The following is an 18,007-nucleotide window of genomic DNA, read 5'->3' on the forward strand; positions in this document are numbered from 1 at the left end:
GAGATGAGTAAATACAGTTGAATACAAATACAGTAAATACAGTACATACAGTATGAGATGAGTAAATACAGTATAATACAGTATGAGATGAGTAAGTACAGTAGAATACAGTACATACAGTATGAGATGAGTGAATACAGTAGAATACAGTACATACAGTATGAGATGAGTAAATACAGAAGAATACAGTACATACAGTATGAGATACAGTACATACATACAGTATGAGATGAGTACAGTAATACAGTATGAGATGAGTAAATACAGTAGAATACAGTACATACAGTATGAGATGAGTGAATACAGTAGAACACAGTACATACAGTATGAGATGAGTAAATACAGTAGAATACAGTACATACAGTATGAGATGAGTAAATACAGTAGAATACAGTACATACAGTATGAGATGAGTGAATACAGTACATACAGTATGAGATGAGTAAATACAGTAGAATACAGTACATACAGTATGAGATGAGTAAATACAGAATACATACATACATACAGTATGAGATGAGTAAATACAGTAGAATACAGTACATACAGTATGAGATGAGTAAATACAGTAGAATACAGTACATACAGTATGAGATGAGTACAGTAATACAGTACATACATACAGTATGATATGAGTAAATACAGTACATACAGTATGAGATGAGTAAATACAGTACATACAGTATGAGATGAGTAAATACAGTACATACAGTATGAGATGAGTAAATACAGTACATATAGTATGAGATGTAAATACAGTAGAATACAGTACATACAGTATGAGATGAGTAAATACAGTAGAATACAGTACATACAGTAAATACAGTAGAATACAGTACATACATACAGTATGAGATGAGTAAATACAGTAGAATACAGTACATACATACAGTATGAGATGAGTAAATACAGTAGAATACAGTACATACATACAGTATGAGATGAGTAAATACAGTACATACAGTACATACATACAGTATGAATGAGTAAATACAGTACATACAGTATGAGATGAGTAAATACAGTACATACAGTATGAGATGAGTAAATACAGTACATACAGTGAGTAAATACAGTACATATAGTATGAGATGAGTAAATACAGTAGAATACAGTACATACAGTATGAGATGAGTAAATACAGTAGAATACAGTACATACAGTATGAGATGAGTAAATACAGTAGAATACAGTACATACATACAGTATGAGATGAGATACAGTAGAATACAAATACATACAGTATGATATGAGTAAATACAGTACATACAGTACATACATACAGTATGATATGAGTAAATACAGTACATACAGTATGAGATGAGTAAATACAGTACATACAGTATGAGATGAGTAAATACAGTACATACAGTATGAGATGAGTAAATACAGTACATATAGTATGAGATGAGTAAATACAGTAGAATACAGTACATACAGTATGAGATGAGTAAATACAGTAGAATACAGTACATACAGTATGAGATGAGTAAATACAGTAGAATACAGTACATACAGTATGAGATGAGTAAATACAGTAGAATACAGTACATACATACAGTATGAGATGAGTAAATACAGTAGAATACAGTACATACATACAGTATGAGATGAGTAAATACAGTAGAATACAGTACATACATACAGTATGAGATGAGTAAATACAGTACATACAGTACATACATACAGTATGATATGAGTAAATACAGTACATACAGTATGAGATGAGTAAATACAGTACATACAGTATGAGATGAGTAAATACAGTACATACAGTATGAGATGAGTAAATACAGTAGAATACAGTACATACAGTATGAGATGAGTGAATACAGTAGAATACAGTACATAGAGTATGAGATGAGTGAATACAGTAGAATACAGTACATACAGTATGAGATGAGTAAATACAGTAGAATACAGTAGAATACAGTATGAGATGAGTAAATACAGTAGAATACAGTACATACATACAGTATGAGATGAGTAAAGCAGTATGTAAACATTATTAAAGTGACCAGTGATTCCATGTCTCTGTATATGGGGCAGCAGCCTCTAAGGTGCAGGGTTCAGTAACCGGGTGGTAGCTGGCTAGTGATGGCTGTTTAACAGTCTGATGGCCTTGGGATAGAAGCTGTTTTTCAGTCTCTCGGTCCCAGCTTTGATGCACCTGTACTGACCTTGCCTTCTGGATGGTAGCGAGGTGAACAGGCAGTGGCTCGGGTGGTTGTTGTCCTTGATGATCTTTTGGCCTTCCTGTGACATCGGGTGGTGTAGGTGTCCTGGAGGGCAGATAGTTTGCCCCTGGTGATGCGTTGGACAGACCACACCACCCTCTGGAGAGCCCTGTGGTTGCAGGCAGCTTGACAGCTCTCTGTAAAAGTTAGTTCACAGGAAGGCCATAAAGATCAAGAATCTCTGAGGACAGGTGGAGTGGACTGGGCCCTGGAGCGATGGGTGAAGAGACAGGCTATTAGGGATCTCTGAGGACAGGTAGAGTGGATTGGGCCCTGGAGCGATGGGTGAAGAGACAGGCTATTAGGGATCTCTGAGGACAGGTAGAGTGGATTGGGCCCTGGAGCGATGGGTGAAGAGACAGGCTATTAGGGATCTCTGAGGACAGGTGGAGTGGATTGGGCCCTGGAGCGATGGGTGAAGAGACAGGCTATTAGGGATCTCTGAGGACAGGTAGAGTGGATTGGGCCCTGGAGCGATGGGTGAAGAGACAGGCTATTAGGGATCTCTGAGGACAGGTGGAGTGGATTGGGCCCTGGAGCGATGGGTGAAGAGACAGGCTATTAGGGATCTCTGAGGACAGGTAGAGTGGACTGGACCCTGGAGTGATGGGTGAAGAGACAGGCTATTAGGGATCTCTGAGGACAGGTAGAGTGGATTGGGCCCTGGAGCGATGGGTGAAGAGACAGGCTATTAGGGATCTCTGAGGACAGGTAGAGTGGATTGGGCCCTGGAGAGATGGGTGAAGAGACAGGCTATTAGGGATCTCTGAGGACAGGTAGAGTGGATTGGGCCCTGGAGCGATGGGTGAAGAGACAGGCTATTAGGGATCTCTGAGGACAGGTAGAGTGGATTGGGCCCTGGAGCGATGGGTGAAGAGACAGGCTATTAGGGATCTCTGAGGACAGGTAGAGCGATGGGTGAAGAGACAGGATTGGGATCTCTGAGGACTGGACTGGGCCCTGGAGCGATGGGTGAAGAGACAGGCTATTAGGGATCTCTGAGGACAGGTAGAGTGGATTGGGCCTGGAGCGATGGGTGAAGAGACAGGCTATTAGGGATCTCTGAGGACAGGTAGAGTGGATTGGGCCCTGGAGCGATGGGTGAAGAGACAGGCTAGGGATCTGAGGACAGGTAGAGGGATCTAGAGCGATGGGTGAAGAGACAGGCAGGATCTCTGAGGACAGGTGGAGTGGATTGGGCCCTGGAGCGATGGGTGAAGAGACAGGCTATTAGGGATCTCTGAGGACAGGTAGAGTGGACTGGGCCCTGGAGCGATGGGTGAAGAGACAGGCTATTAGTTATCTCTGAGGACAGGTAGAGTGGATTGGGCCCTGGAGCGATGGGTGAAGAGACAGGCTATTAGGGATCTCTGAGGACAGGTAGAGTGGACTGGGCCCTGGAGCGATGGGTGAAGAGACAGGCTATTAGGGATCTCTGAGGACAGGTAGAGTGGATTGGGCCCTGGAGCGATGGGTGAAGAGACAGGCTATTAGGGATCTCTGAGGACAGGTGGAGTGGACTGGGCCCTGGAGCGATGGGTGAAGAGACAGGCTATTAGGGATCTCTGAGGACAGGTAGAGTGGATTGGGCCCTGGAGCGATGGGTGAAGAGACAGGCTATTAGGGATCTCTGAGGACAGGTGGAGTGGATTGGGCCCTGGAGAGATGGGTGAAGAGACAGGCTATTAGGGATCTCTGAGGACAGGTAGAGTGGACTGGGCCCTGGAGCGATGGGTGAAGAGACAGGCTATTAGGGATCTCTGAGGACAGGTAGAGTGGATTGGGCCCTGGAGAGATGGGTGAAGAGACAGGCTATGAGGGATCTCTGAGGACAGGTGGAGTGGATTGGGCCCTGGAGCGATGGGTGAAGAGACAGGCTATTAGGGATCTCTGAGGACAGGTGGAGTGGATTGGGCCCTGGAGCGATGGGTGAAGAGACAGGCTATTAGGGATCTCTGAGGACAGGTGGAGTGGATTGGGCCCTGGAGCGATGGGTGAAGAGACAGGCTATTAGGGATCTCTGAGGACAGGTGGAGTGGACTGGGCCCTGGAGCGATGGGTGAAGAGACAGGCTATTAGGGATCTCTGAGGACAGGTAGAGTGGATTGGGCCCTGGAGAGATGGGTGAAGAGACAGGCTATTAGGGATCTCTGAGGACAGGTAGAGTGGACAGGTCAGGCTATTAGGATCTCTGAGGACAGGTAAGTGGATTGGGCCGTAGAGCGACATTGAAGAGACAGGCATTAGGGATCTCTGAGGACAGGTAGAGTGGATTGGACCTAGAGCGATGGGTGAAGAGACAGGCTATTAGGGATCTCTGAGGACAGGTAGAGTGGATTGGGCCTAGAGCGATGGGTGAAGAGACAGGCTATTAGGGATCTCTGAGGACAGGTGTGGATTGGAGCGATGGGTGAAGAGACAGGCTATTAGGGATCTCTGAGGACAGGTAGAGTGGACTCGTAGAGCGATGGGTGAAGAGACAGGCTATTAGGGATTTGAGGACAGGTAGAGTGGATGGGCCCAGTGGTGAAGAGACAGGCTTTAGGGATCTTTTTGGATTGGGCCCTATGGGTGAAGAGACAGGCTATTAGGGATCTCTGAGGACAGGTGGTTGAGGGAGCACTGGTGACTGAAAGAAAAAGACATATCTTCACCCAGTACTGCCTTAAGCCTGGCTACCATACAGCACTATGAAACTACAATGTAATAAATGTAAATAAATCCCAAAACCCAAAATCACCAAACGGTGAACCGAACAGCTTTCTGTTTACTGTGTAACCGACCCAGACAGGTAACTCCCTTACGACATTAGGACATTGGGAATCACCTTCAACACCTGCCACTAGGGGCACTTAAAGTATTACCTTCAAGACCATTGTTGTGGATGGACGTAGCACGCTCCTGTTCCGAGATGTAACCATTCACTTTATTTTTTATTTAGCATATCCTTAGCCCTTCATAACTATTATCTTAACCATTCATAACCCTTACCTTAACCATTCATAACCCTTACCTTAACCATTCATAACCCTTACCTTAACCATTCATAACCCTTACCTTAACCATTCATAACCCTTATACCTATTATCTTAACCATTTAACCCTTACCTTAACCATTCATAACCCTTACCATTTAACCCTTACCTTAACCATTCATAACCCTTACCTTAACTATTATCTTAACCTTACCTTAACCATTAACCCTTACCTTAACCATTCATAACCCTTACCTTAACTATTATCTTAACCATTCATAACCCTTACCTTAACCATTCATAACCCCCTTAACCATTTACCATAACTATTATCTTAACCATTCATAACCCTTACCTTAACCATTCATAACCCTTACCTTAACCATTCATAACCCTTACCTTAACCATTCATAACCCTTACCTTAACCATTCATAACCCTTACCTTAACCATTCATAACCCTTTACCTTAACCATTCATAACCCTTACCTTAACCATTCATAACCCTTACCTTAACTATTACCTTAACCATTCATAACCCTTACCTTAACCATTCATAACCCTATCCCAGACCTTAACCCTTACCTTAACCATTCATAACCCTTACCTTAACCATTCATAACCCTTACCTTAACCATTCATAACCCTTACCATAACTATTATCTTAACCATTCATAACCCTTACCTTAACCATTCATAACCCTTACCATAACTATTATCTTAACCATTCATAACCCTTACCTTAACCCTTCATAACCCTTACCTTAACCATTCATAACCCTTACCATAACTATTATCTTAACCATTCATAACCCTTACCTTAACCATTCATAACCCTTACCATAACCCTTCATAACCCTTACCATAACCCTTCATAACCCTTACCATAACCCTTCATAACCCTTACCTTAACCATTCATAACCCTTACCTTAACCCTTATCTTAACCAATCATAACCCTTACCTTAACCATTCATAACCCTATCCCAGACCTTATCTCTTACCTTAACCATTCATAACCCTATCCCAGACCTTATCTCTTACCTTAACCATTCATAACCCTATCCCAGACCTTATCTCTTACCTTACCTCACAGTACCACACCCCGGGTCCTCTCCAAATACTACCGCTGCACCATCGAGAGCATCCTGACCGGTTGCCTTCCCCAAAACCTGTAAATATTGTTTCTTATTGTTGTTGCATTGTCCAGAAAGAAGCAGCATTTCATGGCCGATGTATACCATGTGTATCCCATACATACTGTACGACAAATACAGCTTGAATCATGATCCTCTACAGATGTATAATATATATATATATATAATAAAGCATACTGTGCTTTCTGAAAGTATTCAGACCCCTTTACTTTTTCCACATTTTGTTACGTTACCTTACTCTAAAATGGATTAAACAAATCCTAATCACCCCATAATGACAAAGCAAAAACAGTTTTTTTCAAATACCTTATTTACAATAAGTATTCAGACCCTTTGCTATGAGACTCAATTGAGCTCAGGTACATCCTGTTTCCATTGATCATCCTTCAGATGTTTCTACAACTTGATAGGAATCCACCTGTGGTCAATTAAATTGATTGGACATGATTTGGAAAGGCACACACCTGTCTATATAAGTGCTAGAGGGGTGCTACCCAAGGCACACACCTGTCTATATAAGTGCTAGAGGGGTGCTACCCAAGGCACACACCTGTCTATATAAGTGCTACCCAAATCTTTTTAGTTTCCTGAGGGGAAATAGGTGTTGTTGTGCCCTCTTCACGACTGTCTTGGTGTGTTTGGACCATGTTAGTATGTTCGTCTCATGCCCTCCTGCACACTTCTCACATCTAGAAATGTCTCTCCTACACACTGGTGCAGCATGACCATAAGCTTGGCATCTAAAACACCTAAATGAGTTTGGGACAAAAGCTCTCATGGGATAAGTGACACATCCTAACTTGACTTTGTCGGTTAAAGACTTTGCATCATAACTCAGCAGGACAGACCGTGTGTTCTCTGTTTCCCCACGCTCTCCATCGGGTCTGGGGCGCATCAAACGGCGGGAGTCACAGACACCAGGAATTTTCAATTTCCCTACCCTCTTCTCCATCCAACCTGACACCACATATGGACCAGCCAGAAGGCAGGGGTCCACTTTGTCCAAAAATGTAACTTCTACTGGACCAGAATCGTCTGCTTCATGATCACCATTGCGAGGCTTCTAGCCAATGAGAGGGCATGTACTGTGTGTGTGTGAACAACAGGCCATAGAGATACATAGAGGCCTCATCTTTGTATCTGTGTCATTATAGCATCTGTGACAGCATGGGCAGCACCATTGAGGCTATCTCCATTTTAAAGTAGTCAGTTTTCTTCATCATTGGCTCCCAACTCATAAGAATCTCCATCCAGTTGACTACTTTAAAACGATGGAAGCCCTCAATTGCAGTGTCCATGCAAAAACGGGTTATATCCATGATGAGTCGTCTATCTATCTCTATGACAACATGTACCACACCGATATAAAGTTGTCGAGATGTCACATAAGTCCACTTATGTCAGTGCATTCGTAACAACCTCACCATTACGAAAATTATATTCGATCAAATATGCCCCACGAAGCAAATTACCAATAAATAAAAAAAATCTGTTGACAGAATTCGACACTCTCATTGACCTATATATAAAAAATTCCTCACTTTGTGAGCTCTCTTAAGTTTGTGTTTTATGAGCAGACCTGCCTGGCTGAGCATGTATTAATCATGCTGTATTAATCATGCTGTATTATTCATGTTGTATTAATCAGGAGGAGCGTGTATTAATCATGTTGTATTAATCATGTTGTATTAATCATGAAGAGTGTGTATTAATCATGTTGTATTAATCATGAAGAGTGTGTATTAATCATGCTGTATTAATCATGCTGTATTAATCAGGAGGAGCATGTATTAATCATGCTGTATTAATCATGCTGAATTAATCATGCTGTATTAATCAGGAGGAGCGTGTATTAATCATGCTGTATTAATCATGTTGTATTAATCATGTTGTATTAATCATGCTGTATTAATCATGCTGTATTAATCAGGAGGAGCATGTATTAATCATGCTGTATTAATCATGCTGTATTAATCATGTTGTATTAATCATGTTGTATTAATCATGTTGTATTAATCATGCTGTATGTCTCATTGCAGCCAGCAGTATTTTTTTATTTTACCGTTATTTAACTAGGCATGTCAGTTAAGAACGCATCTTTATTTTACAATGACGGCCTAACCCGGATGACGCTTGGCCGATTATGCGACGCCATATGTGACCCCCGATCACGGCCAGTTATGATACAGCCCGGGATCGAACCAGGGTTTGTAGTGAAGCCTCTAGCTACTGAGATGCAGTGCCTTAGACCGCCGCGCCACTCGGGAGCCACTAGCAGATCAAACGAACCACTAAAAGGCAGAAAAACTAAATAAATGACTCTCGTTTTATTAAAAAGAACGAATCGATTGCTTACTGCACATCACGACTCCAAATCAATTAAATTGTCTGACTCGGCTACCTCACCTTACTGCTAGTTCACACGAGGTCACACAAGGCCACACCCTGAATCGGCGAAACGACACGTTTTTATATCTGATAGACAAAACAGAAAAAGCATCATTATTACCTCAGTGATGGCGGGGATAGCGTCTAAACTGCAGCACGACCGGGAGAAGGCGCAGGGCATCGGCTCCAACGCGCGGGCGGTCAAATATCTCGGCCAGGACTTCGAGGCGCTGAGAGCCAGTTGTCTTGAACGCGGGCAGCTTTTTCAAGATGACCTTTTCGAAGCGATCCCCGCGTCTCTTGGATTCAAAGATCTTGGACCAAATTCCAGTAAAGTTTGTGGTATCAAATGGATGCGACCGATGGTAGGTAGCTCGAACCTGGGTCCCTGTATATTCCTGTCGAAATTACATTAAAAACATGAAATGATGGTGGTTGTTTGGATGCTCTGGTTCTTACACCTGTTAACCTGCCTCTCCTTCCTTTTCTGAGAATGACAACAACATCATAAACATGTTTTTTTTTTATGTCTAGATTGTCTCTTGTCAAAGAATTGCTATATCTTGGAGAGTAAGTGAGATATTTAAACTTTCTATTTGTTTGTTATTGTCCCAGGAGTTGACCTCCAATCCCCAATTTATAGCTGGATGGACCACTAGGACAGATAACTGCCAGGGGGCACTGGGTAAGAACACACACACACACACACACACACACCGGGACCTGTACATTCAAAGAATCAGAATCTAAATTGGTGGGAATGAAACGGAACAAGTCACATCCACTAGATTCCTCTGAGTTTTAATTGATGAAAAGTTCTCAGGGAAAGATCCTCTTCAATTTGTCTGCAGCAAAGTAATGAAATATGTTTGTATTATCAGAAAGATGAGTGGGTTGACTCATCAGGCTCGTTTCCTAACTGTTCACTATAGCTTACTTTACCCATATCTCATTGTACTATTGTGTCTGGGCCAGCACAGTTCTGTGGAATGAAATAGAATCCTAAACGTCTCAGTATGTCCAGTCTTACCTGCATATGCCTCCTGCCTACACAAATTAGTCATCATAGAAAATAAATATGCACCCTATAATTACCTGGCTCTTTGTTTAGGAAACTCAATATCTTGTCTATTTATGACATACACGTATACCCATTATGCACTTTCATCTGCAAATACTCATTCCTCCCAGACAGTTGACCTAAACCCTTCAATGGATTCTTCCAGGTTAATTCTGAAATCGGTCTATATAAACACAAGACACTGTGATAACCTTCACCCTCCCCTCCCTCACATATTCAATTACCCATCAGATACCAGACCAGAACCCATCAGATACCAGACCAGAACCCATCAGATACCAGACCAGAACCCATCAGATACCAGACCAGAACCCATCAGATACCAGAATTCATATCTTCACATTGCCAAAACCCCATCATCAACCAAACACTCAGTAACCCCCTCCATGAAGACTGGAGGTCAGCCTGATGAACCAAACTACTCAGTAATCTCCTCCATGAAGACTGGGGGTCAGCCTGATGAACCAAACTGATTTTCATTTATTTAACTCAGCAAGTCAGCTAAGAACAAATACTTATTTTCAATGAGGGCCTAGGAACAGTGGGTTAACTGCCTTGTTCAGGGGAAGAACACCGTGTCAGCTCAGGGATTTGAACTTGGAACCTTTTGGTTACTGGTCCAACACTCTAACCACTAGGCTACCTGTCTCTAACCACTAGGCTACCTGTCTCTAACCACTAGGCTACCTGTCTCTAACCACTAGGCTACCTGTCTGAACCCTACCTGCCTCCTCTAACCACTAGGCTACCTGCCTCCACCTCTAACCACTAGGCTACCTGCCTCCACCTCTAACCACTAGGCTACCTGCTCTAACCACTAGGCTACCAGTCTCTAACCACTAGGCTACCTGCCTCCACCTCTAACCACTAGGCTACCTGCTCTAACCACTAGGCTACCTGTCTCTAACCACTAGGCTACCTGTCTCTAACCACTAGGCTACCTGTCTCTAACCACTAGGCTACCTGTCTCTAACCACTAGGCTACCTGCCTCCTCTAACCACTAGGCTACCTGCCTCCACCTCTAACCACTAGGCTACCTGCTCTAACCACTAGGCTACCAGTCTCTAACCACTAGGCTACCTGCTCTAACCACTAGGCTACCAGTCTCTAACCACTAGGCTACCTGCCTCCACCTCTAACCACTAGGCTACCTGTCTCTAACCACTAGGCTACCTGTCTCTAACCACTAGGCTACCTGCCTCCTCTAACCACTAGGCTACCTGCCTCCTCTAACCACTAGGCTACCTGCCTCCACCTCTAACCACTAGGCTACCTGCTCTAACCACTAGGCTACCAGTCTCTAACCACTAGGCTACCTGCCTCCACCTCTAACCACTAGGCTACCAGTCTCTAACCACTAGGCTACCTGCCTCCACCTCTAACCACTAGGCTACCTGCTCTAACCACTAGGCTACCTGTCTCTAACCACTAGGCTACCTGCCTCCACCTCTAACCACTAGGCTACCTGCTCTAACCACTTGGCTACCTGTCTCTAACCAGTAGGCTACCTGCCTCCACCTCTAACCACTAGGCTACCTGCCTCCACCTCTAACCACTAGGCTACCTGTCTCTAACCACTAGGCTACCTGCCTCCACCTCTAACCACTAGGCTACCTGCTCTAACCACTTGGCTACCTGTCTCTAACCAGTAGGCTACCTGCCTCCACCTCTAACCACTAGGCTACCTGCCTCCACCTCTAACCACTAGGCTACCTGCTCTAACCACTTGGCTACCTGTCTCTAACCAGTAGGCTACCTGCCTCCACCTCTAACCACTAGGCTACCTGCCTCCACCTCTAACCACTAGGCTACCTGTCTCTAACCACTAGGCTTCCTGTCTCTAACCACTAGGCTACCTGTCTCTAACCACTAGGCTACCTGTCTCTAACCACTAGGCTACCTGTCTCTAACCACTAGGCTACCTGTCTCTAACCACTAGGCTACCTGTCTCTAACCACTAGGCTACCAGTCTCTAACCACTAGGCTACCTGCCTCCACCTCTAACCACTAGGCTACCAGTCTCTAACCACTAGGCTACCTGCCTCCTAACCACCACTAGGCTACCTGCTCTAACCACTAGGCTACCTGTCTCTAACCACTAGGCTACCTGCCTCCACCTCTAACCACTAGGCTACCTGCTCTAACCACTAGGCTACCTGTCTCTAACCACTAGGCTACCTGCCTCCACCTCTAACCACTAGGCTACCTGCTCTAACCACTAGGCTACCTGTCTCTAACCACTAGGCTACCTGCCTCCACCTCTAACCACTAGGCTACCTGCTCTAACCACTAGGCTACCTGTCTCTAACCAGTAGGCTACCTGCCTCCACCTCTAACCACTAGGCTACCTGCCTCCACCTCTAACCACTAGGCTACCTGCTCTAACCACTAGGCTACCTGTCTCTAACCAGTAGGCTACCTGCCTCCACCTCTAACCACTAGGCTACCTGCCTCCACCTCTAACCACTAGGCTACCTGTCTCTAACCACTAGGCTACCTGTCTCTAACCACTAGGCTACCTGCTCTAACCACTAGGCTACCTGTCTCTAACCACTAGGCTACCTGTCTCTAACCACTAGGCTAACTGTCTCTAACCACTAGGCTACCTGTCTCTAACCACTAGGCTTCCTGTCTCTAACCACTAGGCTACCTGTCTCTAACCACTAGGCTACCTGCTCTAACCACTCTACCTGTCTAACTAATTCCTGTTTTAACCTAGGCCAAAACCAAGTTTTATTTTACCTGTCTAACTAATCCCTGTTCTTTCCCAGGTGACTGCTGGTTGTTAGCAGCTATAGCTTCTTTGACCCTCAACAAACAGGTGTTGTCCCGGGTGGTTCCCAACGGACAGAGCTTCGACAAGGATTATGCTGGCATCTTTCACAGGTACGCACACGGGCGCAACTTTGATTTTAGAAGTAAGGGACACTTCTACATGAATGTGGACGTTACCATGACTACGGATATTCCTGCATGAATGGTGAATAATGATGAGTGAGTTTTATAGATCCACAAATATCTATACTGACTGTGATTGGGGCACAAATATCTAACTTTAGCCAACTTTTGGCAAGCTCTAATGATGGAGATAAAAAAACGAGCCAAGTTAGTTTACTTCTGTTGAAACAGGACAAAACAAAGGCTACAAAGCATTTTCATACACACAACAGCTGTTAGATACTGCTACCTGAAAAATAGCTAGAGGACAGAGCTGAACTGGCTGTGGTAGCTAGCTCGTTCATTCACTTTAGACAGAACTTCAGTCGAGAGGGGATGAAATATTAGCTAATGATACAATGTCAGCTCCAATACTAGCTTAGAATAGACCATTACACCAACCATTTAATTTGTTTGGCTTCTTTTTGAAGGCCTCAGGGTCAACTTGAGGGTTAAACTAATGCATTCTGGGAAATGCAGTCCCCCCCCCCCATATAAGTAATTCATGAAATATAATAAAATATTTGCATACAAGTTTTGTTTTCCTTGATCAATCATTTTAAGTGTTTGTCCTGCAAATCTGTTTCAGCAATATTTTTTTATGCGTGTATATAAAGATCGGGTTTGCAAACTATCACGGAATACAAAGGGTAACCTAGCTGTCCAGTGACGCGACCAGACGAGATAAATATCCTCTATAGGCGCGAGTCTAGGCTAACAACACTGAACTATGCATTGGAGCACCAGCTGTTCCAAACAGCTCTCTGTAGCCTATGTTAGTAAGACCTTTAAACAGGTCAACATTCACAAAGCCGCATGGCCAGACGGATAACCAGGACATGTTCTCATGTTCTTGACCAGCTGGCAAGTGTCTTCACTGACATTTTCAACCTCTCCCTGACCCAGTCTGTAATACCTACATGTTTCAAGTAGACCACCATAGTCCCTGTGCCCAAGGAAGAGAAGGTAGTCTGTATAAATGACTATCGCCCCTGTAGCACTCACATCTTTAGCCCTGAAGGGTTGGTCGTGGCATCAACACCATCAACCCACTCCAATTCGCCTTCCACCCCCACAGATCCACAGCCACGCTGCCCTTTCCCACCTGGACAAAAGGAACGCAGTGCATTTAGAAAGTACTCGACCATCTCCACATTTTGTTACGTTACAACCTTTATTCTAAAATGTATTAGATAATATTTTCCCCTCATCAATCTACACACTAAATCTAGACGTTTTTTCAAAATGTTTGCGAATATATTACATCAGTATTTAGACCCTTTGCTATGGGACTTTAAATGTAACTCCAGTGCATCCTGTTTCTATTGATCCTTGAGATGTTTCTACAACTTGATTGGAGTCCACCTGTGGTAAATTCAATTGACTGGACATGATTTGGAAAGGCACTCACCTGTCTAGATAAGGTCCCACAGTTGACAGTGCATGTCAGAGCAAAAAAACCAAGCCATGAGGTCGAATGAATTGTCCGTAGAGCTCAGAGACAGGATTTTGTCAAGGCACAGATCTGGGGAAGGGAACCAAAACATTTCTGCAGCATTGGAGGTCCCCAAGAACACAGTGGCCTCCATCATTCTTAAATGGAAGACATTTGGAAACATCAAAACTCTTCCAAGAGCCCGGCCAAACTGAGCAATTGAGGGAGAAGGTCCTTGCTCAGATTGGTGACCAAGAATCTGATGGTCACTCTGATAAATCTCCAGAGTTCCTCTGTGGAGATGGTTGTCCTTCTGGAACGTCCACCAATCAGGCCTTTATGGTAGAGTGGCCAGACGGAAGCCACTCCTCAGTAAAAGGCACCTGACAACCTGCATGGAATTTGCCAAAAGGCACCTAAAGACTCTCAGACCATGAGAAACAAGATTATCTGGTCTGATGAAACCAAGATTAAATTCTTGGGCCTGAATGTAAAGTGTCACGTCTGGAGGAAACCTGGCACCATCCCTACTGTGAAGCATGGTGTTGGCAGCATCATGCTGTGGGAATGTTTTTCATTCATGATGAAACCCTGCTCCAGAGCGCTCTGGACCTCAGACTGGGATGACGGTTCACCTTCCAACAGGACAACAACCCTAAGCACACAGCCAAGACAACGCAGGAGTGGCTTCGGGATGAGTCTCTGAATGTCCTTGAGTGGCCCAGCCAGGTCCCGGACTTGAACCCAATCAAATATCTCTGGAGGGACCTGTAAATAGCTGTGCAACTAACCTCCCCATCCAACCTGACTGAGCTTGAGAGGATCTGCAGAGAAGAATGGGAGAAACTCCCCAAATACAGGTGTACCAAGCTTGTAGCATCATACCAATGAAGACTCGAGGTTGTAACAGCTGTCAAAGGTGCTCCAACAAAGTACTGATTAAAGGGTCTGAATACTTATTTTTTTATTTTTTTATAAATTCTTAAACATGTCAACCTGTTTTTGCTTTGTCCTTATGGGGTATTGTGTGTGTGTGCTTATTTTTAATAAAGTTGTAGAGTAACAAAAAATCTGGAAAAATTCAAGGGGTCTGAATACTTTCCAAATGCACTGTATGTGAGAATGCTGTTCATTAACTGCAGCTCATCGTTCAACACCATAGTGCCCTCCAAGCTCATCACTAAGCTAAGGACCCTGGGACTGAACACCTCCCTCTGCAACTGGATCCTGGACTTCCTGACAGCCCCCCCCCCCCCCAAGTGGTGAGGCAACAACAGATCCACCATGCTAACCCTGAACACAGGGGTCCCTTAAGGATGTGTGCTTAGTCCCCTCCTGTACTCCCTGTTCCCACAACTGTGTGGCCGCGCACGTCTCCACAACCATCATTTAAGTTTGCAGACGACACAAGGGTGGTGAGACTGACCTCCTCTCTGTAGGCTGAGAATGGACAATGCGGTGCCAGGACAACAACCTCTCCCTCAACGTCAGCAAGACAACAGAGCTGATCGTGGACTACAGGAAACAGAGGGCCGAGCACACCCCCATCCTCGTCGACGAGGCTGTTGTGGAACAGGTCGAGAGCTTCCTCGTTGTCCAGAACACTAAGGAACTACTGTATCATGGTCTACACACATCAACACATTCGTGAAGAGGGCACGACAACTTCTCTTCCCCCTCAAGAGGCTGAAAAGATTTGTCACGGGCCCTCAGATCCTCATTAAGTTCTACAGCTGCACCATCGAGAGCATCCTGACTGGCTGCATCACTGCTTGGCGTCCAACCGCAAGGCGCTACAGAGAGTAGTATATACGTCGCCGCACACGCCACCCAGGCCAACCAGGCGGTGTCAGAGAAGGACCCTAAAAATTGTCAAAGACTCCAACCATCCAAGTCATAGACTGTTCTCTCTGCTGCCACATGGCAAGTGGTACCGATACACCAAGTCTGGAACCAACAGGACCCTGAACAACTTCTACCCCATATATACAGTGCCTTGCGAAAGTAATCGGCCCCCTTGAACTTTGCAACCTTTTGCCACATTTCAGGCTTCAAACATAAAGATATAAAACTGTATTTTTTTTGTGAAGAATCAACAACAAGTGGGACACAATCATGAAGTGGAACGACATTTATTGGATATTTCAAACTTTTTTAACAAATCAAAAACTGAAAAATTGGGCGTGCAAAATTATTCAGCCCCCTTAAGTTAATACTTTGTAGCGCCACCTTTTGATTCGATTACAGCTGTAAGTCGCTTGGGGTATGTCTCTATCATTTTTGCACATCGAGAGACTGAAATTTTTTCCCATTCCTCCTTGCAAAACAGCTCAAGCTCAGTGAGGTTGGATGGAGAGCATTTGTGAACAGCAGTGGACATACAATGCTGCTACTGTTTATTATATATCCTGTTGTCTAGTCACTATCCTGACCTATAGGCACATGTCTACCTCCATTACCTGCACATTGACTTGTTCCTCGTACCCCGTGTGTATTTCGACATGTTATTGTTACTCATTGTATATTTATTCCTTGTTATTTTTCAAATTTACCCCCCCAAAATTATCTGCGTTGTTGAGTTCCTGTAAGTAAGTATTTAATTGTTAATTTACACCTGTTGTTTACTAAGCGTGTGACAAATAACTTTTGATTTGACATGTTTGATGGTTTAATAAAATATGTATATTTATTAAGACTACACCTAATATAGAAGAGGAATTTGAATTTCACTGAACTCAATACTTTTTGCTTTCCTTCAATTCAAAAATTCTGAATTGGAATATGAGGCATTCTGAATTGGAATATGAGGCATTCTGAATTGGAATATGAGGCATTCTGAATTGGAATATGAGGCATTCTGAATTGGAATATGAGGCATTCTGAATTGGAATATGAGGCATTCTGAATTGGAATATGAGGCATTCTGAATTTAACCTAACCCTGGTTGACCTGCTGATACATCTCTGCAATCATAATGTTCACTGTATGAAAAAGAGACATTCGGGGCTCACAAACCATCTGCGCAGAGTGTGATCCCTGGAGGCTCATTGTTTGCTCTTGTTGTGGTCCTCTTCAGTTCTGGCAGTTTGGTGAGTGGGTGGACGTGGTGATTGATTACCGGCTGCCGGCAAAGGATGGAGAGCTGCTGTTCGTCCACTCAGCCGAGGGCTCTGAGTTCTGGAGCGCCCTGCTGGAGAAGGCCTACGCCAAGTAAGGGACATCATCTGAAAAGTGGAATTGATAGCTGGTGGCAGATATTCTTGCAGTGCCGTTGCCCAGGGTTACCCAAACTCGGTCCTGCCCCCCCCCCCCCACCCACCCGAATCAGCTGTGTAGTGCTGGGGCATAAACCAAAACGACCCTCCAGGACCGAGTTTGGGGAAACCCTTCAATGGGGTCCGAATTGGTAACTGGAGGGCTGCTGGTTTCAGATCCCAGGTATAAAATTCAGCCTCATAGGATAGGATTACTTATCCTATCCTAGGTATACCTCTTCAAGGAATACCTAGGATAGGATAAGTAATCCTTCTCACCCCCTTAAATGATTTAGATGCACTATTGTAAAGTGGCTGTTCCACTGGATGTCAGAAGGTGAATTCACCAATTTGTAAGTCGCTCTGGATAAGAGCGTCTGCTAAATGACTTAAATGTAAATGTAAAATGTCCTGCCGTTGTGCCCTTGAGCAAGACACTTCAACCCTGAAAGGGACTGTTGCTGACCCTGTGACTCTCTCTCTCTCCCCCTCTTCCCCAGGGTGAATGGATGCTATGAGGCTGAATATATTGTCTGTCTCTCTG

General features: G+C 44.2%; 1 protein-coding gene across 1 annotated transcript in view; it reads left to right on the forward strand.

The window, feature by feature from the left end:
• Positions 1–8,883: 8,883 nt before the first annotated feature.
• The window catches only part of LOC135524880 (calpain-2 catalytic subunit-like), a 54,561-nt gene continuing 45,437 nt past the window's right edge, over positions 8,884–18,007 (forward strand). The window contains exons 1-5 of the mRNA XM_064952735.1: positions 8,884–9,120; positions 9,371–9,440; positions 12,609–12,727; positions 17,286–17,419; positions 17,964–17,998. Coding sequence (XP_064808807.1) covers positions 8,884–9,120; positions 9,371–9,440; positions 12,609–12,727; positions 17,286–17,419; positions 17,964–17,998 — 595 coding nt within the window. The remainder of the gene's footprint in view (positions 9,121–9,370; positions 9,441–12,608; positions 12,728–17,285; positions 17,420–17,963; positions 17,999–18,007) is intronic.

Source organism: Oncorhynchus masou, chromosome 31 (assembly GCF_036934945.1).
Source record: "Oncorhynchus masou masou isolate Uvic2021 chromosome 31, UVic_Omas_1.1, whole genome shotgun sequence".
Taxonomy (NCBI): Eukaryota; Metazoa; Chordata; class Actinopteri; order Salmoniformes; family Salmonidae; genus Oncorhynchus; species Oncorhynchus masou.